At 40.8% G+C, this 25,171-nt stretch overlaps 1 protein-coding gene across 1 annotated transcript in view; it reads right to left on the reverse strand.

The window, feature by feature from the left end:
• The window catches only part of LOC110195965 (dpy-19 like C-mannosyltransferase 1), a 118,554-nt gene that overhangs the window by 17,948 nt on the left and 75,435 nt on the right, over positions 1 to 25,171 (reverse strand). Inside the window, exons 9-18 of the mRNA XM_020968925.2 lie at positions 22,094 to 22,193; positions 17,640 to 17,717; positions 16,525 to 16,611; positions 13,499 to 13,558; positions 12,820 to 12,900; positions 8,270 to 8,371; positions 5,939 to 6,010; positions 5,157 to 5,206; positions 2,914 to 2,938; positions 630 to 749 (exon numbers count right to left, since the gene is read on the reverse strand). Coding sequence (XP_020824584.1) covers positions 630 to 749; positions 2,914 to 2,938; positions 5,157 to 5,206; positions 5,939 to 6,010; positions 8,270 to 8,371; positions 12,820 to 12,900; positions 13,499 to 13,558; positions 16,525 to 16,611; positions 17,640 to 17,717; positions 22,094 to 22,193 — 775 coding nt within the window. The remainder of the gene's footprint in view (positions 1 to 629; positions 750 to 2,913; positions 2,939 to 5,156; positions 5,207 to 5,938; positions 6,011 to 8,269; positions 8,372 to 12,819; positions 12,901 to 13,498; positions 13,559 to 16,524; positions 16,612 to 17,639; positions 17,718 to 22,093; positions 22,194 to 25,171) is intronic.

Raw genomic sequence — 25,171 nt, forward strand, 5'->3', positions numbered from 1 at the left:
CTGATCCCGGAAGGAAGATGTGAGGTAAGGCTGTGGATGAACCCAATTCCTTGCTTTTTCCCAACTAAATAACATATTATTCAATACCACAACTATGGTAATGAGCTATGGCTTGGTAACAATCAAATACTCAAACAAATTCTAACAAAAGCTCAGTCAAATTTGGTCAAACAAAAAGTTATAAACATTCTTTTCAGACCAGTTTGTCAAAATAAGCTCTGTGTTTTGCTAGCTAGAAGCTCTGTGCATCATACACACACAGTGTGCAGCTCTTTGCGGTATTCTCAAAGCCATGCTGGTGGCTCTGAGAGATACAGAAAGCAGAGGGGAACTAGCTCCCCATGAACAGCTTGTAAGACGACCATCCTTTAAACAAATAGAGAACAAAGAAAAGTACAGAATGCATACAAACTCTAGATCTAAGTGAAGAGGTAACGAAAAAGGAGTAAGCAATGTCAGGTGGAATTTCATAGGAAAAGGATTAGGTAAAATATGGAACATTTAAAATTTACAGTGATATTTTAAAAAACGGTTCAATAGTTTTTAAAGTGGAGGCAACTTGGTGGTGAAAGGTGGAGGTAATCTGTCATTGCTGTTCTAAATTAAAAAGTTTAAAACAAAAATCTTACCTGTCTCGAGCAGATCAAAGAAGCCATGATACACATGTGTGGTGTCAGAAAGAGTTTCAGTCTCATAATTAAAATACCAAGAACTGTATAAGCTAATAGTTGCAACGCATGATAAACCAACTGAAAAATGAAACAAAACACAAGTGTAAAACAAGAAATAATTTTTACCTAAGAGGGAAGAATTTTAAAGAATTGAACTTTCACACTTTAAAAGAAATGGACTGCATTCCTTACCAAAAGGAACATTCTGATTTTACTCAATTGTTTACTTCTTATTTGGTAAAAAATGACAAACTAGTTATTAAATTGCATCAAATAATTAATGCTAGTCGACTCAAACATTCATTCAGCCAACACACATTTCTCTCTTCACACCATTCTGTCTTAAGCCACCCTCCCTGCTAACAGAGCCCAGATTAGAGGATCATAGAATCAAGAGCCAGAAGGGACATTAGAGGTCATATAATCCAATGTCCTCCCTCACTTTACAGGTGATAGACCTGGGACCTCCAAGAGGTTAAGCAACTAACCATACAGTAAGGGGTGGAGCTGGGATTCCAACTCAGGTGGTCTGACTGCAAATCCATAGGTTTAATCCTGATGCTATCAGCAGAGTCAGAGGAAGATGGGGAAGAAGCAAATGAATAGAACTCCAACCCAATTACTAATTCAGGAAGGCAATTTGGAAAAATGTGGGCTGCCATAAATGTAACAATGCTGTCTTAGGAGGACCCGTTTCAATTTATTAAAAAGAGAGATTACATCAAACACTATATTTAATCAGCTGTCAAGCCATATGATAGCAAGCTTTTATCAACTCTGAGATGAAGACATACATGCCATGCTTATTTGTGGATGACGACTGCTCAGAGACAGTTAATACCAGATCAGAGAGATCTGGCCTCTTTGCTTCTGGACACCACATTTTAGGAAGGACATTCATAAGCTATCATTCATTCAGAGTACGGTAAGCCTGAGAGCAATGACTTAAAACTATGCCCTTTAAGGATCCTTTGAAGGAATTGAGAATGCTTATTTACCCTGCATAGGATCTGTCAATGTTAGTCAACAAATCTTTATGAAGTGTTCATCACGTGCCAGGTGCCATGATAAATACCAAAGATACAAGGAAAGGCAAAAAGACAGTCCATGCCCTCAAGGTTCCATTCTAATGGCAGAGACAATACACAAACAACTGAGGACATGCAAGGTACATTCAGAGTAGCTGGAAGGCAAATCTCAGAGAAAAGGCAGCAGCATGGAGGTGAGTGGATGAAGAAGGTGGGATTTAAGCCTTAAAGGAAGCAAGGAAGCACACTAGGTGAAAGGGAGGAGACAGAGCATTCTAGATACAGTAAATAACCGGTGAAAAGACACGGCATCAGACATGGAGAGTCACGTGCAGGAAACACAAAGGACTGTGGAATACCTGGAGGGGAGTAGGGCACAAGAGACTGGAGAGATAGCAAGGGACAAGACCAAGAAAGGCTCGAGGTAACAGGGAGCCACTGAAGCTTAATGAATGGGAGGGGATGGGCAGACTGTGCAGCTGATGGAGGATGGACTGGAGGGGGAGAAGCCTGAGGCATGGAGACCAACCAGAAGGCTATGGCTACAGGCCAGGCATGAGGTGAGTGGAGAGAAGGGGGCCTACACGAGACAGAGTGGAAAGGCAGAAATGATATAACAGGCTTGCATGTGGAAGAGACTTTTGCCCCAGAAGCCACAAAGGCAGATTTTATTGGTATAGAACTAAGGAAGCAGATTTTACTGGTATAGAACTAAGGATTAGTGCTACTCTGGACTGGAGTCTGTTACTACCACCGAGATTCTCCAAGCACAGGCTGGCTACAGAGGAGGGAGAAGTGGACCTCCAGGATGCCTGGAGAGCCTTTTCACTCCAACGCTTTCCAATCTGTCAAAGCCAGACTGACCCATCAGAAGTGGAGGGGACAACCTCTTGGTGGCTACCCACAGCCACTGGAAGAGTGTGAACAGGAAGGAAAACAGGTGGGCTCTCAGAAGCTGCTCTGCTGGCAACGTCTTGGCAGGATTTCCTTACTATGAAGCTCCCAGAGCACATCAAATGAGAGGTAGTAAATTCACAGTCATCTGACTCTCACTCTAATGGACTTTTCTACATACTGAAGCTGGTCCTGCAGGGCTCATAATAAAGAAATTCTAAAGGACAGACTAGCAATGACCAGGTTTGCATAAATATCCTTAATTTAGCCATATAGGTGAATGAAAAAGAAAAAAAACCTTACACATGTAAAACATTTACCTCTCCATGATCAAACTGGTGCTTCCTGGAATTCAAAAAGAATACAATAATTAAATTATTATTCGAATGGCTAAATAAAGTTCCATTTCTTGTTGATATTATTTTGGAGAAAATTTTTGAAATAAAACTTCCCTCATGTCAAACCATGAACACAAAACATCAACTGTAACAACTCAAAAAAGTGTATGAAATACAAATGTAAATGAATGGTGAATCAGCCACTCCCAGTTCCTTATAATTTGTCCCTTCTCAGGTGCCCACACATTACATGGCACTGTGATTGGGCCTCCAGGGTGCTTTGCAAGCCCTTGCTACCGTATTCGCTTTCTCTTCCTTTTCTTCTCCAAATCTAGAGCAATCAGAAGTTGCTAACTCATTGCAGGAGGCACATGAAATGCTGTATGTAGGAATACCTCAGTTCTATAATATTGAAAGGAGCCAGAGGTATGGCCTTAACTCTCCTGGTACTCAAGATTTCATGGAAGACGAAGCTGAGTCCTTTCCATCCCCATTCTGCACACCTGCCCACTTGAGGAAATGGGCACAAAGCCCACAATCTTTAGGCAACTGTTGTAAGAAAAACAGCGAAAATGAAACAACAGTGTTCCTCCTTCTCCCAGCACCGCCTCTGTTTTACTTATAAAGACACATTACAAGGTAAAGTTGGTAACTTTCTCTTCTACCAGTAGGTTACACAGAGAGCACGTAAGTAAAGGTACTAAATGTCTGAGCTGCTCCTGTGAGAGACTGGCTCTGCTTCTGCTAACAGTGCCATCTGGGTCATGTCCTGGAGCTGCTCAACATGGCCATGTGGGTCTTTCTAGCTTTTCTCTGAGGCTCCCCTGAAACAAGTGACCACTAGAGGCAGGGAGACCCTATCGGAGAGAAGGGCATCTAGATCCTTAATCTTTTTGACCTGCCTCTCAATTTCCAAATGTTCTGGGCAGAGGAAAAATCATAACCACAGCAAGCTGCTGCTGGGTGGGAACCAATCTGTTCTCAGAATGAATGACGGAGACCACAGGATCAGAGGTGGGGAGCTGGAAGGGAGAAGCCTGAGAACTCATTTAATCCAACCCCATTATTTTACAAATGGGGACCCTGAAGCCCAGATGGCTTAAACAACCAAAAACACACGGATGTTAAGTGGCAAGGTGAGCGAGGGGCTAAACCATGGCTCCTTGAGTTCAAATCCCACACTCTTTTTGTTGACCCATGTGTAAAATATCCTCAACCCTCAGACTGCCCACAGCATTCAAGGGGCACCATAGCCATTCACCAGATAAGACCCCTTTGGATAGGGGCTAGCTCACTGTTATCTTTGTGTCCCTAAGCCCAGCACGGTGCCTGGCACAAGGAGGCCTGTGGAAGCTCATGTGGAAGGCCACAGATATCGGAGAAGTAGTGAAGAAGGCCAAAAGCACATAGATCTATCTGGCCTTGGAAAGCATCGAGCAGTAATGGACAGCCGAGTGTGTATGAAGCACTGGGTTGGATGCTAAAGTAACAGTATCCCACATTTTTGTTGCATACATACAACTTCACAAAAGCTCCTCGGGGTAAGCAGAGTGGATCAGAATTCTCTTTCACGTACAGACAGAAGAGATTTCATAACCAAGGTCACCTCATCAGAGAGGGCTTGAGGGTGCAGTGTCATGCCACTGTCCCATATCATCATGTACATCCCATGCCCTCCTTCAAAATGCCAAGTAGGAAGAGTTCAGAAGTCCATGACTTTGATGTTTTATAACAAGACAAGAGATAGAAGGGAGGTTCCAGCAGTAATAGTGTGAAGGTGTGGTTTCCAGGTGAGGCTTCAGGCTGGGTTGAGAGGCAATATAGTACAGTGGATAGACAGCCAGCCTCAGAGCCAAGAAGACCTGGCTTTAAGGCCCATTCCTGACATCTATTGTCTAGGTGATCCTCGGCAGATCACTGAGACTCTCAGGTCCCCAGGGAGCTCTCCAAGACTCTAAGTGGCAGAGCAGGTGCTGATGTACATTGGAAGAGGGAGGTTCCCCAACAGGAATTCCTTAACTCGGATGAAATCATAGTTATAGGGACAAAACGGTAGGAAAGAAAATAGTATGATGCTAGGTAAAAGGGGGTAGATATGAGCAAATAAAGGATGGAGAAGCTTAACTTAGAAATTAAAGTAGACAGCACAAAAACTGAATGATAAAATACTACGCAGCAGAGATTAATACAGAAATTAATATTTTAAAAATGAATAACATATTTACCTTATCTGTGTACGCTGCTTAGATAACACACACAAAATATCACTAATAGTCTGTGAACAGAATTTTTAAAACTTCAGATTAATAACTCCAGAAAAAAACTGTTTTCCAACATTTATATTTTCTAAATTAGAAAACTGAACAATATAAAGATAAGGGACAAGTTAGAACACTAAAAAGAAGTTATTTTTATGTAAGAAGTGTTTTCCCCTTTAATTACAAAAATTCTGGATACCTAGCTCAAGGACTGGCATTCCTAGGATTTAAGCACATCTTGCCCCAGTACAAGAACCAGGAAAGATCTCCTTAAAATAACAACAAATGATGAATTTATCTTAAACTCCATGATCTCACCAGTTTCCCCAACCAACCCTTTTCTCCTCCTCCTTTTCAGATTGATAGTAATGGCAGCCCTACTCTCCTAAGGCATCCAAACAGAGAAGGTGAGCATCAGCGTTCCCTCTTCTCCCCTCCTACCCATATCCCAGTAAGCACCAAGTTCTGTGGAGTTTCCATCCTTTTAAGCCTGCTCCACCTTGCCCTTTCTTTTCATCAGCTGCTGTACCAGCTTCATTCGAGTTCAATCTATGTAACCCGATCAAGCTGGGGTAGAAAGGAGAGACAAACTAGATTCAACTATCTCCTTCTGGGCATAATAAGGCTTTGGGGCACATGTGAAAGCCTGGATACAACACATGCAGAAAACAGGCAAAAACCACGTGTACAGATCTAGAGAAGCGGCACTACATATGTGCATTACATCGATTCACCAAGTCCGAACCTACCCTTCTAACAATTGCCACAAATACCACAAGAACAACCGGAAGAAGCAACGTCCTCGTGTACCTCAATGGAGTCTGAAATTCAAAATGGCATTTTAAGCTGATGGATTACTTTGCTTCAAAAACAATTATCAAAATGTGAAATTCAGTTAAAAATGAGTACTGGTATAGAAATTTAATAAACCACTGAGTCCTACTTTCCCATTAACTTCCACTGGAAAATTGTACATGCATTCCTATAGAAAAGTCCTCCTTAATATGGGGTTAAAAATGTGATATTAAATTTATTTCCCAAGTACCTGGTAGGCTTAAATAGTGAACACTTGTGGCCTGAACATTACTATCCATTTTTATGTTTGCTATTCTTCTTTCTGACTTAACCAAATATAGAACTGAATATATTTTTCTTTGTATCACATAATTTCTAAAAAATTGATACTTAAAATGTTAAAGGTTGCACTACCTTTACTACCTAACCCTAGACCTTTATTTGTGTGAAACACTCTTGCAGTATTTATTACTAGAAACAGGACAACCATGCTGTGCGTAATCAGGTTTGGGGGGAACACAAAAGGACTCATGGGAAATACTGATCCATGAAGAAACTCTACCATGTCAGAGGGAAAAGACATTTCGAACTCTTTTACTTGGGGATATGAAGTTGAATTCACGAAGTCGTTTACCAAAAAGCCCCAGCACTCAGGATGCCTCTCTACCCTAGCATGAAGGAGTGTGGCTCTGCACACTGAAGAAACTGAAATATGTAGCAAAAATCAATATTCATCTATTCTATCATAATACTGCTTTGCTGATTTTTTTGCTTAAGTAGCATTCTGCTATAAAAGTCTTGAGGAAGGATGGGCTTTGAAATTTCCAAAGTGACATTCATTTGTTTTTCCAACATCATCTTAAAATCTATTTCAGCGAAATAACCAATCATTCTGATATCTGAAGTTAGAATCACTTCAACAAAATTCCATGTCCTCTAAAATATTATTTATAAAGAGAGCAAGAAACCGGCCTCAAAGCATATCCTGTCTTCTATGGAAAACCCATACCATTTTTGCTTTTACAATCATTTAAAATAAAATTAGTCATAATTCAATAACAAATATATAGTTTGTTGGATGCTTTAGAGAAAATTAATAATAATAATAATAACGGCATGAAAGAGGCTGAAAGAGGTTAATTGGCTTGTCTAGGGTTACATGGCTACTGAGGGAGGATTTGAATTCAAGTCTTCCTGTCATTAGCCAATCCTTATAGCAAAATTAGCCTCAGCCTCTAGGCTGAGCTTTTACTGCAAGAGGAGAGAAGGGGAAAACAAAGGGTTACTTTAGTATTTAATGGATAAAAGTGTCCTTCATGAGTTTTGAGTTTTTGTATCTGCCATTACAGCTCAGTACTGTAACTGAATTTCTTTTATTACGTGAGGATTTTACTACAAACATCTGATAGGCTTTCTCTCACCTTGTTCTTTTATCATTAAGACAATACAAAATTTCAATAACCATTTCTAGGTTCCATAGAACCTTTATTCTTTGGCCCAAGGCTTAATAAATGATCTGATATTTATCAACGCAGAGTAAATATGTTTCGGAGAATCAACATCGTGTCCAACCCCCTCATTTAGAGATGAGGAAAATGAGGCACAGAGAGGGTAAGTGACTTGCCCAGGATCATTCAAATCTGGCTTCTTTTGTTTTTTAGCATCTCACTATAAATCACAGAAAACAAATTTACAGACAAGATTTCAGATCCTGTTGTCCAATGAATGTATCTTATATTTATACCTGTCTTTTGAAAATGTTTTAGGTTATTTTGTTATCTCTATAGTTATGTTGGGTGGGGGTGGGGGGTCAGTACTATCTTCGAAATAAATGAAGAAACCAAGGCACAAAAATGCAAGATTCAGACTTTCCAACGATCTCAGTCCAGCATTTCCTCCACCATTTTTCAGGGGGAGAATCACACATTGACTTGTGTCCAAAGCTACCCAGAGGCTGACAGCAGCCCACCAGACGCTCCTGAGCATCGAAATGGTGAAAGGCTAAGTTCATAAAGTGAGGACGTGGACGCACTCAGGAGAGTAAGCAAAGAGCTGAACACTTACGGGACAGGTTTGGTTCTTGAATAAAGTCTACTCAGTGCCCCTCCATTTATTTCTTCACCTACCAATTCCTGACCTTTTTCCACTTGTCAAAAAAGGAGCCAACCATGACGCACTCTGCAGAGTGGCCTTTCCTGGACGCAGCAGCACCTCCTTCATAGAAAATGATGGCTAAACAGAGCGCCACAGGCACCAAGGCAGGACGGCGAGAAGCACGCGCTCACCTCTTTTTCCATGAAGTCAAACTCCGCAGCACAGGTGTACATCAAAGTGTCAAAATCCTTATAGCTGAAGAATTTGGAGGTTAACAGGTTGCTGATGTGAGCCTAACAGAAAATGAAGCAGAAGGCAATGCAGTGAGGAATCCTTAAAGACTTGGAGACAACCAGCAAGCTGCCTCCAGGGGCTGCCCGAGCAGCGGGTTGTTGCCTCCACATTGGCCTCCCCAGTCCTCTCCCCTCTGCCCACTTAACTGCGGCCTAAGTTCCAAGGTCTCAGCTCCTCTGTCCACAAGCTTGCTCAAAACAGAACAAAAACTAGATCTCTGAAATCTCTTCTTCATATTCTGGTTCAAATGACTATCAAGGTTTGGCTTTCCAGGAGGCCCTTACAGCATTTCAGCCGCATCAACTCCTTAAGCTAAAGTACAAATTCTACTTAAAATCTGAGGTCTCACCTTTACTGGGAGAAGATTTGGAGGATGGGGAAACTGGGCACTGGTGTACCAGCACCCTTAATACAATAATACCAGCTTGTGGATAAAGCTGTCTGTCGTCATAGCAAGAGATCAGTTATGCCCTAAAGATAAGTGATTTAACACTAAATGTTATTGTAAAAGGACAGTGAAACTGATCTTTAAATCAGTCGATTCATTTCAATCGATTCAACAAACATTTATTAAGACCTACTATGTTCAAGCCACTGTAGGAGAATTAAGGAAGGGAGAAAGATGAGGTTCAGTTTTCAAGTAGCTTCTCACTAAGTTCAATCTAACAAACATTTGTAAAGAACCTATCAAGTGCACAGAACTAGCCAAAGTCCCGTGGGAGACAGGAAGTTCATACAAGTCCCAGCAGTTGTTTGTCTTCCCCTATAGAATGTAAGCTCCCAAAGGGCAGGGACTTTCACTTTGATCTTGGTCTTACCAGCACTGTCTGGCAAACAGCTGGCACTTAAATTCTTGTTTATTCATTGATTGAAGTTTAGAGTCTAATGGGGGGAAGGGGGAAGAGGGGGACACACACAGATAACTGGAATAACTATCAATACAGAATAAGTACAAGAGAAAGAAGCAAAACAAAGTCCCACAGGATCTAATAACAGCCTGAAAAAACCAGGAATTGTATAAGGCTAGCATAAATGCTAACTTTATTAACAGTTACTAGTTTGTAGGAACGAAGAAAGGTTCAAATGCCCCTAAAATCAGTTCTAAATTTCTTTCCCACCGAAGCCTTAGAAGATATTATTTATTACTTCTAAGGGCCCTGGAAAAACTCTTTCTCGTCACATTCAAACTATAATTTGAAGCTACAGCTACCCTGTTGGTGCCCCAGCAGAACGCCTTGCCTTCTGAGAAGGCAGTGGCATCAGATAAGCTCTTCCTTCTTTCCTCCTCCATCCCACCAAACCTCTGAGTATTCTCTCCAATCTTCTTCCCTCCTCTCAGCTCTGAGACTCAAAGACTTTCTTCCGAGCTCCCTGGAATCTCGCTTCATCACCATTCTACAGAAACTGTTTTGCCAGGGTCATCCAAGACCTTACTAAGCCTAACACACTCTCCTCAGTCCTCACCCTCCTTGACCTTTGTGTACATTTTGATGCTGTTCATTAGCACCATCTTTTTATGCTCTCCCTGCTCTCTCCCTGGCTTCCTTATTTTCCTAGGTTTTCTCTCTTGGCTCACATGACCCTTCTTCCTTAGTCTCCAAGACTAGTTCCCCCTTTTTATCCCTATAGGCATACAAACTCCAGTGCTTCCATCTGGACCACCTCTCTCTAGCATCTCCCTCCATTACTTCCATTAACATCTCTATAAGGATGACTCTCATATCTTTATTTCTAGGCTCCACTCCTTCCCTGAACTTCAGTTTCACATTACCATTGCTGTTTATGAGTTTAGATGACACAGCAAAAGCAAGTGATACAAAATCAGACATACTTTATCTTCCTAAGCTTACCAGTCCTTCTAACTTCCCTATTTCTGTTGATGGTACCACCATTCACTCAGGATCAAAATATCAGGAGTCAACTATGACTTATTCCTCTTCCTCTAACCCACTGTGGATTGTACCACTGAAATATCTTTGGAATTTCAAAGACCAGAGGCATCCTCCCACCCCCTTTCAATTCTCATTTGCTAGCAAACTTGCTCAGGTCTTCACTCCAATTGAATTAGAACATTATAACAAACAGCATCCAGTCATTTTCCTAAATCCCTGACTATGTTATCCTCTTGCTCAAAAACTTTTGGTGCCTTCCCAATGACTTCCATAAAAAATATAAGCTCCTCGGCCTGTCATTCATAGTCTTCCAAGAATGGCTCCCACCTATGATTATTGCAGCTTAATTTCATATTACTTCCTTTCATTCACTCTATGCTTTAGTTCTGTGATACTGTTGGACCTTGTCTAACCCGGCTCTTCCCTCATGAAGTGCATTTGCACAAGCATTCACCTGTGCCTTCAAGAGGCTATTTTCCTACTCCCCCGCCCCCAACCGATGATCTCCACACCTACTGAAATCCCTATGTTTAACCACCTACTGGATCTCCCAGTTAACAGTGATCCCCTCCTCCTAGAATCTCTCACCCTATTTGAACCCACTGTCATGCACTAAAGCAGATGACCCTTGAGGACAGTGACCGGGAATGCCCCCCTCATCTTTGCATCCTCAAGGCCTAGCAGTGTCTTCAATATGGCAAGTACTTAATAAATATCTGCCAAACTGGAAAAAGTAACTGCCTTTTAGCAATTCAATTCCCCAATTCATTAAATATTTGCTATGTGTAAGGCACTGTACTCAGCCCTGGGCCTGAACTTAAGGAGCTTCTATTCTGCTGCCATGTTTGATAGTAAACTCATTTCTACATCACATTTGCTATGTGTTTACTACTTTCATACTCGAATATTGAGAACTATTAAGCTATTTAAGCTCTACTAAAACCTATAAACTAGCAGCAATATTCAAAGATGTCACAAAGAAAATAAACCCAAGGAAAGCATCGATTTCATAGAAATGATCCTCAAAGAGTTAATGTCATTAAGGCAAGGTGTTGATTCCCAAGTAGAACACCTCAAGAATGCCAGAATGATGAGAGCAATTGAAGCTTTATCTACAAAAAGGATAAAAGAGATAGCAGCAATACAGAGCACTGCATTCCCTATTTCCCCCAACAGAGAGGTCTTTATCTCTTGGAAGGATGTGAGGGGATGGAGAAGAAATTTTCCCAATGAAAGTCTGAAAAGTTACAGAAGTCTTACTAGTCCCTTCTTGCCTCCAGCAAAGTAAACTGCTTACCAATGAAAGTCAATAATCAGTGTGGTGATGTGCTGGCACTACTAATATTATAACCAAGTCATTTCTCATTTGCTTTCTAGGCTACTTAGCACATCATGGTGCTATGTAGGAAAATTCTAGATGAACCCTTGTACAGGTCATTTTCTTTTAGTTCAATAACTCTGGTTGGTTTATTGCTTTAAGGAGCACTCTCTCTCTCTCTCTCTTTCACACACACACACACACGCGCGCGAGCACGCGCACACACACAGATAGCATCTCCTGCTGTTTACTTTGTACATGATGAGATCTTAAGAAGCAGCCATAAATTAGTAGTCATGTGAACAAAAATCACTTTTTTGATTCTGGTAAAATTATGTCAACCCTCCCACCTCAAATCAATTGCAAGTATTGTCAGCTTATATTTTATTTATAATTTCTGAAAGCCCTTTGATTTGCTTTCTCCTAGGTATAAGAAGCAGTAGGAAAGCAGTTTGAGAAGATTCCTAAAAGCCTACATTTCCTCCTATTTAGTTTCCTTCTATTTAGAGAACTATGTCTTCTGCAAAAGTTCAATTTGGATAAATCAGTTAAGATTATCCTGAAATCCCCATAATCTCAAAACACTAGAACCATATCAATAACAACACAAGCCAGTTATCAAAAACAATAAAAAAAGATGAGTAGCCCCACTAAACACTTTGGTGCTATGTCAGAGGTGTCTTGGAACCTTTGAAGACTTCTCTTCTGTCACCGGATGGGACACACAGAAGCCAAGAAACAAGGCAGCAAAATATGGTGCTAGAAGCCTCGATTTATAATCAAGAACATGTGAGTTCAAATATTGGCTCTGTCAAAGCATTTAACCTGAGCCTCAGTTTCCTTATCTGTAAAATGGGAAGGTTTGGACTATATCACTGAAGTCCCTTTTAGCTCTAAATTCATTGATATTATGAAAATGGATGAATGGCCTCTAAAATATATTTGTTGGGGATTCCTTAAGAATATGTCCATATGTATAAAAGTTTCAGCACACTTATAATATGGAAAGCTAACTGAAGTGTGATAATTAATAACAGAAAACAGTTTTAGAAACTTCTGGAGATATATACAAACACAACATGAATGCTCAGCTCACAAAATGGATTAGATTCTGTATTCTAGTTTAATTTAATGGTAATTTTTTAAAAACCTAAATGTAACAAGCTTCAAATGGAGGATGATTCAATGAAACAATCATTCATCAAGTCTCCCTTTGTACAAGCTATAACATACTCACATCATCAGCAATGCCTAAGATTTTGGAGGTCAAGTACTTCAATAAGACTGTTCCAAACAACCAAGTACATCCTTGAATAACCTGTAAAATAAATATTTAAAAAACTAGATTTCTTAAAATGATATAAAATTACTGTGCAAGCCTTAAATGACAAAATGCACAGTTTAATTACTTACAGAATGAACATTACCAGTATCTAAGAACACAGTCAACATGAGGAAAAGAATGCCAAAATTAATACGTAAGAGTTAAAATAAAATAATGCTACTGACAATTAGTGTTTCAAGCTAGTTATGTTTTACAGAAGGCATACATAGCAATTAGAGTTGAATTATCCTTGCTAAACACACACACAGAGCTATCATTTCATCATCAAACTTTTGCCCATTCGGCCTTGTCACAAGGGACACAAGAGTAAAATAAACAAAAGCAACATATTTTCCCAGGCAAAGTAGGTTCAAAATAACGGTCCAAGTCTGCTTCATGCACACAGGGAGTAGCAGCATCCCAGACGAGTCACACAGAGGATGCTGCTGTGCCTCTGCACTGAATTACAACCAATACTTTATTTTCCTGAAGTTTACTTGGAAGAGAAGAAAAAAAAGGTCCCATGGGTGAGGTAAACAATAAGAATAACAAAACAGAGTGAAAGCCCTCATTGGACCAGATGGCTTCTTACCCACGAGCTGAGTTCAGACACATTCACTTTCAGGAGACGTGGTCTCATTGCCAGGATGCCCTAGCAAAGGCAGAGAAAACACACAAGAAACAGTCAAGGAACCAGTAAGAACTGGTAAATATTTGAACATTAAAAAATACAGAAAGCTCAGGGCCCTCAGTCATTTTTAGCTCTTAAAAATAGGCTCACCACACCCTATAAAGTAACAAATTCCCACACACAAAAGGATTTAATCACAAGTGTCTAGAAATAAAGTTTACCACACTTTGTCCAGGATCTAAAATGAATTTCACATTCATCATCGAATATTAAATGAACTAAAACAATCCAAAATTTAACTCTCACTACACTAGAGATTTCTTTAAAACACAAAGTATATACTTACTCTGAAAAGATTTTTTTTTAAGTCTTCATATTCTACATTCTAGCTAATGTCTAAATCTAAAACTGAAGTTGGAAATGGGGAAGAACTATCTAGCACATTTGTGAACTGGAGTTACACTTACATGTCAACTCCAATCATGTTAATGCACTAACATGTTAGTAGTGTCTATCAGCAAATGATAAGTGCTGATTTCTACATATTTTACTTTTCAAAAATCAACCAATCGATATTATTAAATGCTTACTATGTGTCAGGCACTATGCTAAGCGCTGAGGATGAAAAAAAAAAGAAAAAGAGGCAAAACATAGTTCCTGACCACAAGGAGCTCACAATCTAATGGGGGAGTTGACATGCAAGCAAATCTATACAAAGCAAGCTATATACAAGACAAAAAAACAAGGAAGCATTCAATACGTTCAGAGTTGGGCATCTGCAATCAAGGTACAGGACTTAAATTTGCAAGTATTTGGTCTTTAAGAAGGAAAAAAAAACCCACAAGTGAGACCTAAATTAACTTGCTAAAGGTTTTCAATCCTCTAAGCATGTTACCACACTGCCCATTCCAATTTACTTTAAACTTTGCAAAAATATCATGAGATCAAATACCAAAAATCTGACACCCAAACGAAAACCTCCTATGAGAACCTTCCATTTCAGTAAAATTCTGGTTTCAAACACTGAGCACCACATAAATATAAATCCATGTGTTTATAGAAAAACATATGTAAACAACATGCTATATTCTGAAGCTGCTATTTTAATACTATTTGCATATAACACATACAAATGTGCAAAATATACATAAATATGCGCATACACATACGCTCACTTATAAGCTGCTTGGAACTGCTCTGACTCCTCTGAACTTGCCCGCATGGACAGCAGGATTGCTTCCCTCTCCCAAAGGGTTCGCTCCATATTTTCCCATTCCTCACATCCTAGAACAGAAGGATGGGCCAGGAAGGGAAGGGCAGAGACAGTGACACAGCCAAGATGTGAAAATTCCACCACCTGAGGAAAAGTGACTTTCATCCCCAAGGTAAGGACAACTTTCTTCTCTTTGTTCTCTGGTAAGAAGAATTCCACCATTATGCTGGACATTCAATCAATCCTTCATACATAAAAGTAATTAGCCAGCACATGAAGGCAAGAGCACAGTTACATATTATAAGCAATAATTTTTACACGAATTAAAAATGTCACAATAGGACTTGTCTTTGAGAAGCCAATTTATACAAAAGCACAAGGAATTTAGATACATGGGGGACAGTCTTGAGAGTGAGAGTTGCGAAACAGTGTAATGGGGTAGCCCGATGAAGGAAAATATAGGGTCTTCTTATTAGACTGTCTGAAGATGAAGATAAGATGCTTTGACATCTATTTTAGTTGGCTGGTTTTTATCTCTGGAGAAAACATTTGAGGATTCAATATGGTCTTTCAGAAACTTCAGGTGGTGCCCTGAGAGAGTATATTTGTACAAAATGGGACAAAAAGAGAGTCTAAAAGTTGAACATGTCTTCAGTGCAAAGTATTAGAGGGAGCACAGCACAGGGGAGAGAGGGTAAGCCTTGAGAACGGGAAAGCCTAGGCCTGAGTTCTATGCCTGACACAGAGCTAATATGTGACCACAGAGAAGTGATCATGTAGGGTCTCAAGTATTTCTTTAAGATGATACACTACACTGGTCCAACCATTCTGTAGAGCAATTTGAGACTAGGCCAAAAGGGCTACAAAACCATGCATACCCCTTGATTCAACAATACCAAAGAGATTTTTTTAAAAAGGGAAAAGAACCTATTTGTACAAAAATATCTACAGCAGCTCTTTTTATAGTGGCTAAGAACTGGAAATTGAGGGGATGCCCATCAATGAGGAATAACTGAACAAGCTGTGACATGTGCTTGTGCTGGAGTACTACCATACCATAAGAAATGGTGAGCTTGGTGATTTCAGAAAAACCTAGAAAGACTTGCTCAGGCTGATACACAGTGAAGTGAGCAGAACCAGGAGAATATTGCACACAGTTACAGCTATATCGTATGATGAACAACCGTATATGACTTAGCTATTCTCCGCAATACAATGATCCGAGACAATTCTGAAGGACTCATGAAAAATGCTATCTGCCTTCAGAGAAAGAACTGATTGTTGTCTGAATAGAGATTAAAGAAGACTATTTTTCACTTTTTCTTTCTTTCTTTTTTTTTGAGTTTTCTTGTACAAAACGACGACAATGGAAATGTTTTACCTGATTGCACATACATAACCTATATTAGATTATCTACTGTCTTAGCAAGTAAAGAGGAAAAAGGAGGGATAGAATTTGGAACTCAAAATTTCAAAACAATTTTTTTAATTGTTTTTACATGTAATTGGGGAAAAATAAAATATTATTTAAAACAAAAAAAGAATAAGCTACAGTCAAGTTGCCTATATGAATCTGTAGGGAAGAGTTTCAAACACTGATGAAGTGATAAATCTGGGCAAAATAAAAATAATACAAGTGAAACTCTTGGCAAAGGAATCCCCTGCCTTGTTAGTAAGGGCTCAAAAGATCAAATGATCTTAAGTTAGTGATAATCAGTAATTGTACTGTTAGATGAGATAAAAAAAAAACAGGACGTGCTTAAGAAATACTTACCCAGATAATAACCAAAGAGGAGGCATAATAAGAAGTTAGTAACATTGAGTTTCCAAACATCAAAATAAAACAAAGTGCAAGAGAGATCTGGAAAAATGGAAGGAAATAAAATTAATACACATAAAACAAAAGTAATAATCTCAAAATATTTTTTCATTAATTAAATTTATGAGTAATATTGGATAAATTTGCATGGGATATCAACACCTCTTTTTGGTCAAAAGTAACAGCTAAGATCTAAGATCAAATGCCATATGTGTGTATGTATCTATACATAGATATGTAAACTATTCATTAATTCAACTTTATGATAATTTTAAATTACATTACAGTTTAGCCTAATGAATTTCAACAATAACTAAAACACCCAGTACACAAAAAGGAAAATAGATAAAGGACAAGCACCTGCCAGGGAACTCCATGAAACGAGTGTAGAAGATGGGGGAAAAAAAAGAGAGAGAGAGAGAGAGAACTAATGGATTCAATGAGAGATGCTCATTTCCTTTTTGCCTGTGTTTGAGAATCTACTGTACTCAAGGAATATCAATTTGGCATCTAGCCTCATTTATGATTTTAGCTTACACTTGGTATGAGTTTAGCCTTAGCTGAGATTGCACGGGGAAAGCAGTAGCTAAAGGGAGAGCTGGTTAAGGGCATGGCAACATGTTTAATAGAGCCCTTAGCTCTTACAGAAAAAGTATCCTGGGAACGTGGGAAGTTAGCACAATCAAAATAGTGAGAACAAAAGAAGGAGTTGGAGATAAGACTCAACCGCATTTGATTTCATGTTTTTCAAAATTTATAGGTAACAGTTTTCCGTTTCCCTCCTCTCCTTAATCACTACCACATCTACTGAGAACGTATAAAGCCATGAATAAATCAGATTTACGTAATGGACCAATGTAGGAAGTTCCTTTGGTTGGCCTATTTAAAAGAGCAGCCACCTAATACAACACTGCTTTGAAATAAAAACTGTCCGTGTTATACAATGATGCTGTAAATGATTGTTTTATCCATGGTTTGCTAAAATACATAAAAAGACAATTAAGCTTGAATCTTAAGAGTTTGCTTTAGCACTAGGATAATTTTATTTTTTAAAAGAAAGTAAACGTTACCATGTGGATGTAAATGATCTTCTTTAATTTACATATGTCAATGTAACCCACAACATATACAGCAAATAATGATGCTATCTGAAATTAAAAAGAAATATATTTAAATGGTTAAAAGCCAAATTGTGTACATAATTTTTAAAGTATATTTCTTCTGCAAAGGAGGTTACCACTGATTTAAAACAGAACATGTAATATACGGAAATATTTCTTAGCATGTTAGCATTTATAAAACTTTTATATTTAGAGGTTAAAAATTGAAAAAAGGAAAGGGAAATGAAAATTAGCACATTTAATAACCCTACTTCATGTAGCAATTGTTAAATGTTTCAAAAGCAAAGCAAGATGAAGGAAAGCTTGGCTTTACTCTGTTGGAAGATACACGTATTTAATACAAACAACAGGTCACCCCAATAGAAAGCTTTGTGGCACAAGCCATGTTGAATCCATTACCTCCTCTCACGCTCACAATGATCTAGCAAGGTGTCTCTGACAGGCAGAGAGAAGGAGGAAGGGGACTTTTGCCTCTTAAAGTCCTCCTTCAAGGCTCAGTGAGGTGCCACCTCCTCCGGGATGGCTTCCCTGTGCTCAGCTCTCTCAGATCTTCCTTGAATGCTTTTTCTAGCTCTGTCCTTCACTCTCATCACACTCTGTCTCATAGATCTTCCCGTGTCTATGGTGCATCCCACTCGGTAAATAGCACACTCCTTTAGGGTGGGGCTATGTCATTTTTCATCTTTGTAACCCCAGTACCTAGCCAGTAAGACTGTTAACAAGTCGATCAACAAAACTCTAGTAAGTCTTTACCATGTACCAAGCACTATGCTAAGTGCAGGAGGTACAAAGAAAAGCAAAAAATAAAAAATAAAACTCCCCACCACACACATCCATCCATCCATCCATCCATCCATCCATCCATCCATCCATCCATCCATCCATCTATCTATCTATCTACCTATCTATTTAATGTGTGTATATGTATTTGTAATATGTAGCCCTACCCTCAAAGAACTCACATTCTATAAATATCAAACTGGGTAGGAACATACAAGATATATGTGAGTAGACAGAAGGCACCAGCAGCTAGAGAGCCTGGGACAGGCCTCCCGCAGAAGGTGGGGATTAAGCTGAGCCTTGAAGGATGCCAGGGAAACAAGAGGGGGAGGCGAGGAGGGAGAGCATTACAGAAACAGGTCAAGGCCAGGGCAAGGACACAGAGATGGCAGATGGGGGTACGGCAAGTGGGCCAATGCCCCTAGAGGAAACAGAATGAAGAGACGGGCAGGGGCCAGGTTCCCTCCAAGGGCTTTGTTGACGTTGTTCGTCCTTTGGTTTGTGAAGAGGACCGATGACATCACAGGGTGAGGCACAGCTGCACAACTTTGTCTTCCAGAGTCACCGAAGGCTAGCGGCAGGACAACGTCAGCACCTAACGAAGGACTTCATAGTTGTATAGTGACACAGACATACCCAGGCTTAGGGAAAATCCCTGTGACAGCTGAACAGAAGTTAGTTTAGAGAGGGGAGAAGCATGAAGTACAAGTTCCTGTTTGGAACTTGTTGAATTCTCTGCCAGGGCAGGCCCATTTCTTCAGTTTTCTTACGTTTGCTGTCTTCCCTCATCAGACTTGTAAGCCCCCTGAAGGGGGAAAGGACTTTCTTTTCTTTTTCTTATTTGTATTCCCAGCCCTTAGCACAGCAGGCACACAGCAGGCACTTAATAAATATTTATCAACAACTGACTACTGAAAAGTCTATTGCAACAGACCAAGAGGCATGGTGGCTCAGTGGAGAGAAGGGGCCACACATCAAAGATAGAAATTACAAGATTTGGCTATGTGGGGTGAGTGAGAATGGAGGCTCAAGCATGATATAATAAGGTTGTGAGTCTTGGGGCCTGTGAGAATGCTGGTGATCTCAATAGTAATAAGAATGTTTGGAAGAGGGGAGAGTTTGAGGGAAGAAGATAACGTGTTCAGTTTGGGGTATGCTGAATTTGAGATGCCTATGAGACGTCTAGTTCAAGGTGTCCAAAACGGTAATTGATGGTCTGCAACTGGAGCTTAGGAGAGATGGAGGGTAGATAGAAAGGTCTGGCCATCCTGCACAGAGATAATTAAATCCAGGGAGCCTGATGAGACCAGTAAGTGAGACAGAAGAGGACTTCTTAACCTGAAGTCCACAGACTCCAAGGAGCCTAGGAATTTGGACAGGAAAAAAAAAAACATTTAATCTTTATTTTCGCTAATCTTTTGTTTCCTTTGTAATCTTATGTATTTTGTGCATTTAAAAGCCTTATTGTGAGAAGGGGCCCGTGGCCCTCATCAGATTGCCAAAGGAGTCCATTAGACAAAAAACGTTAAGCAGCCCCAGTAAGTATGGGAAAGAGCAGAGGACCCAGAACAGTGACAGGGAGAAAGGAGAACCAGGCCAGAACAACGTCACAAAAACCTCAAGGAAAAGAGGATCAACAGGGTCTGAGGCTGCAGAAAGGTCAAGAAGGATGAGGACTGACACACGGCAATTAAATTCAGCAATTAAGGCACCACTGGTAACTCTGGAGCGGGAAATTTCAGTTGAGTGACAAGGTTTGAGGCCAGAACACAGAGAGTCAAGAAACAAGTGAGAGGAGGGAAGTGGAGTCAGTGAGTCTGGGCAGATTTCTCCAGGAATTCAGTGAAGAAGGGCCAGAGAGATGCAACAGGGGAGCCATCAGAGGGGGTCGGATCAAACGAGGATGCTTGTAAAGGAGGAAAGAGACAAGGGCGTGTTTGAAGGCAGCACAAAAGGAGCCAATGGAGAGGGAGAGACTGAAGATAAGAAAATACGGATCGATGGGATCAAGGATGCCTATTGAGGGGCTGTCCTTGGCGAGAAGGGCCACCTCTGCATCCCAAGCTGGAGTGAAAGACATAGTGGGGGATGACGTGACATGAGCTGAGGAGGAAGAAGAAGGAGGACACACAACAGATGGCCTCAGGCTCTTTGGGGAGGTATGAGGCGAGGTCCTCAGCAGAGAAGACTGGAGGAACTGAGAGGCTGCAGGAGAAGCTCCCGTGGGAAGTGGGACAACAAGCCCATCATGCAGAGGCAAAATGACTGCCTTGATGCAGATAAGATTGAATGACACAGACTTGTAGAGGATATAATCAGCATACTGCCTAGTACCTTAGATGATGAATTAAATACGTAATCTCCGTTTTACACAGAAAGAAACTGAGGCTCAAAAAGGGTAAATGACCTGGTCAGGGGGACAGTGACAGTAAGCAGTCGAGTCAAGGCATGATGGGCCCACTAACTTCAAACCAAGTATTCTCAGGGCAGCTAGGTGGCGCAGTGGATACAGCACCAGCCCTGAAGTCGGGAGGACCTGAGTTCAAATCCGACCTCAGACCAAACGCTTGACACGTACTAGCTGTGTGACCCTGGGCAAGTCGCTTAACCCCAATTGCCTAAAAGCAAAAAAAAAAAAAAGAAAAAAAAACACCAAGTATTCTCTGCATACCACCTGAGTGAGTGAGTCCACAGGCTTCTGGAGAGAGAACTAGCCAGGTTAGAGCATTTTATGTCTAAGTAATATTTATTCCAAAAATATTTCCTAAATACATGCCATGTGTTGATACTCTATTAAATGAACTGGCCTCCACAAAATCTCATCAATAAAACCCATAGTAAAATGAAAGCAATTCGTCAACCCTGAAAAAAAGCTTATGGATTAAAAAAAAAAATTTGGCCAGACATTGACATGCAGTGAAATGGTAGGTCCATGAATACTGGGTCTGGACCCAGTACGGTGGGCCCCGATTAAACAGAACACACAGATGGTTGTGTAGCCATTTGGGAAACTATGCAAGGCCCTCAACAATTCCCAGATGTTTACTCTTAAAAAAATGCATGTGATGAAGGCCATTCTTCCAGTCCTGCTCTACAGCAACCAGTCACGCAACGCCGAATCTAAGGACAACAGAAAGATATGGGGCAGATCTAGGATGGCTGCAGAATATTCCCAAGAATGATGCCCCCGGCTCAGATGATTCTGATCAAAAAAGGAAGCCAATCATATGGTAAGAATGAGAAAATACGACTAGCTGGAGAGCAGAAACACTACACTGCCATTCTCGAAACCTTAGAAGGAACCTGACTGTTTGGCATGTCCTCCATGGAAGACCGACGGAAGGGCAGGGACAGGAAGAGCTCCAGGGGAGAAGCTGGGGAGGGCTGCGAGCTCCACTGCTGGAGGAGAACCCAAACCAGCTCAGACTCGGAGCAGGCAGGAGCCTCAGAAACCATCTCGTCCAATGAAACGACAGATCATTAGCCATCTGTGTCTCAAAGTATGGTCTGATTTTTCTTTAGTATCTAGATCATGAAAAATTAAACTGTAATTTATGATAACTAAGATGACAAAGCCAAACAAATGCAGACAATCTGTAATTTTTTTTTTTAAATCTGCATACCTGAGTGAGAAGGACAAACTGAGCGAACTGCCAAGGAAGCATAAAGAAGACATTTGAGACGCAGAGCGCAGCCAAGCTTCCTCTGTAGACATGTGTAGCCCTAGAACAGACAAAATGTGTGTAAGTTTAATTACAGAACACATCAATCCAGACTACTGCAAAAGCAGAAAGAATCAACTCCCTTGCCCCCCCCCCAAAAACTAAACCACAGAGCAGACACAACGAGCCCAAAAAGCACTTTCGGCCAGTCCCATTTTAAACCGGACGCATCAATGGAACACAAGTGCAACCAGGAACTTGGCCGCTATCGTGGAGCCATTTCAGTTGGGTCCGACTCTCCGTGACCCCGTGTGAGGTTTTCTTGGCAGAAACACCGGAATGGTTTGCCATTCCCTTTTCTAGTTCATTTTACAGATATGGAAACTGAAGCAAATGGAGGTTAAGTGCCCAGGGTCACACAGCTAGTAAGCGTCTGAGGCTACATTTGAACTCAGGAAGGTGAGCCTTCCTGGTGCCGGGCCCAGCCCTCTGTTGTTTGGTCATTTCAGTCACGTCTGACTCTTTGTGACTCCATCTGGAGTTTTCTTGGCAAAGGTACTGCAGTGATTTGTCACATCCTTCTCCAGTTCATTTTACAGATGAGGAAACTGAAGCAAATAAGGTTAAGTGACTTGCCCAGGGTCACACAGCTGCTAAGTAGCTGATGCCAGATTTGAACTCCCAGCCCCATGCTCTATCTACTACACCACCTAGCTGCCCACGATTATGAATTATCCAATTATAATTCCCAGTAACATAATAAAAGAACTTGGACTATTTTAAGAAGGTGAAATATAAATAACTTAACTTCATATTTTACTGGATTTACTATCTCAAATATTCAAATGGTCCTATGGTCTTACAGGTTTGGATACTTCCTCCAAAGTTACAACTTATCCATGACTGCCCATCCTATGGCCAAGGATGTTCATAGTGTCCTCTGACAAGTTCCTCAAAGAGGACCCACCCAACATGTTGGAGGATTTCTGACTTTCTCCTGACATTGAGAAGAGACTAGTGGAACGTTTGGGTGGTTTACCTCTCGTCCCTAATCCTTACAGCATGACCAGCCCATCTTCTTATTCTATTACACATTTTCTTGATTATACCCTTTACTCCTACTCTCTGATATTCCTCATTCATTTTATGTTGCAACCTGCTAACACTTAACACACCTTTCCATTGCCCCTTGTGAGATATTAATTTTCAGTTCTCCAGAAACTGTTTTGTTACATGTCTCCTAGCCACAAAATAACATGAGCAGAATAATAGTATTTAAAAGATGGTTCTGTATTTCTGGGAGAAGTCTGGAGTCATTAAAGGAACTCTGCAAGCTCTGAAGAGCAATCTAGCCCATTTTTTTCTCTTCCTGTTTAACTGTGGGTTCAACTCATCCATGTATATACGTCTACCCTAGATAAACATACTGATGGACAAACTCAATAGGCTGTTCATCCAGCTCTACATCATAATCTTGGCAATGAACATTTTTCACCTACTTGGCTTTTCCTGGGTGAGGGGACAGACCACATCTTTTTGAGCAGTTAGGGATCTCTTCCAGGTGAATGTTCTCGGCTTCCATGTAATCTATAAAATGCCGTCTTCACACAGGAGGACCTGGAGGACCTCACCATCCACAGACAACCTTCAACTTAGATTCTAAATTGGACCTCCGGAGTCCAATGCCAGTGAAGACTGGTGATGCTGATAGCCGCTGCACAGCTCACATCTCTTGGAACAGCTGGGAGTCACTGACTCTAATCCCTTTGGTCAGATGAAAGGCCAACAGGACTTATGACATGGCCCGTCACTAGGCACTCTGGGCCCTGCCACCAGACGTATTGGTGTAAAATTGGCCTTGCCATCCACCTGCAGGTGGATTTTCATACAGGTCTTATTCTCCTCTAAGAAAAAGTGTGAGCTTCCTGAGAGCAGGGACTCTTGCTTTTTCTATTTGTTTCTCCTATGCTTAACATAATATTTGACCCTAATAAGCATTTAACAAATTACTTTAATTCACTCATTATCTTTTAAGAAATCGCGAGTGATTTTGATGTACAGATGTCTATTAATCAATAAACATTCATTAAGCACTTAATTTGTGCCAGGCACTGTGTTAAGTGCTAAGGACACAAAGAAAGGCAAAAAAGATGCCTCTGCCGTCAAGGAACTCAATCTAATCGGGGAGATAACTATGTACAAACAAGCTATGTACAGGATAAACTGGAAGCAGCAGTGGGAAGGCACCAGAACTAAGAGGGATGTGGGATTTTAGATGGTGGGTATCTTGTTGGAAGAGAGCCCCGAAGGCAACATTTTGTTGTCAATCATCCCAAAAAATTGTCAACCAACTGCACATGGCAAAAAGCGGTGTAAGACTCAGTTTCTGCCCTCCACTGCAATTTGGACAAAGAGGCTGGATGTGTATATATAAAAAAATAAGCGTGAGGAAGCACATGTTCAAAGCCAAATGAATGACAGAGACAGGAGTCCAAAGGACCAAGTGATGAGGCACAAGAGGAGATGCAGGGTGCACTCACGGAAACAGATCAGCAGAAAGCGCTCCCCTCCTGCATCCCTGTAATGGTGAACCCCCAATTGCTGAAGACAAAACTCCAGCTGTCTATCCCTCACTCCCATCAACCACAATCCTATCCCCACTGCCACCTCACTCCAGGGGAACCAGCCTCTGCCACCAGGCTCTCTGCTACATCTACACCGTCACTAACAAACTTCCTCACCTTCTACCACTTCCTCTTTAGCTCCTTCCGTCTTCTGAAACTCATGAATATGGGGCTCCTTCTTAACAACATTGCATCCCCAACCGCCACGGCCCGTCCTAGGTACATTTTCTCTCAAACCTCCCAACTCAATGCCAGTGGTAGATGAGCCAGAATACCCTTGCTCTCTATCACCATTTCCATACTCTTATTACTGCCACCAACCTCTCTTCCTTAAAGGTTCATGCAATCCAAGTTTATCATCCAATCCAGGTTTTGGTAGCGATTATCTAAAAACCACCTGGACATTCTCTCTCTG

Source organism: Phascolarctos cinereus, unplaced genomic scaffold (assembly GCF_003287225.1).
Source record: "Phascolarctos cinereus isolate Bilbo 61053 unplaced genomic scaffold, phaCin_HiC Scaffold_4;HRSCAF=312, whole genome shotgun sequence".
Classification (NCBI taxonomy): domain Eukaryota; kingdom Metazoa; phylum Chordata; class Mammalia; order Diprotodontia; family Phascolarctidae; genus Phascolarctos; species Phascolarctos cinereus.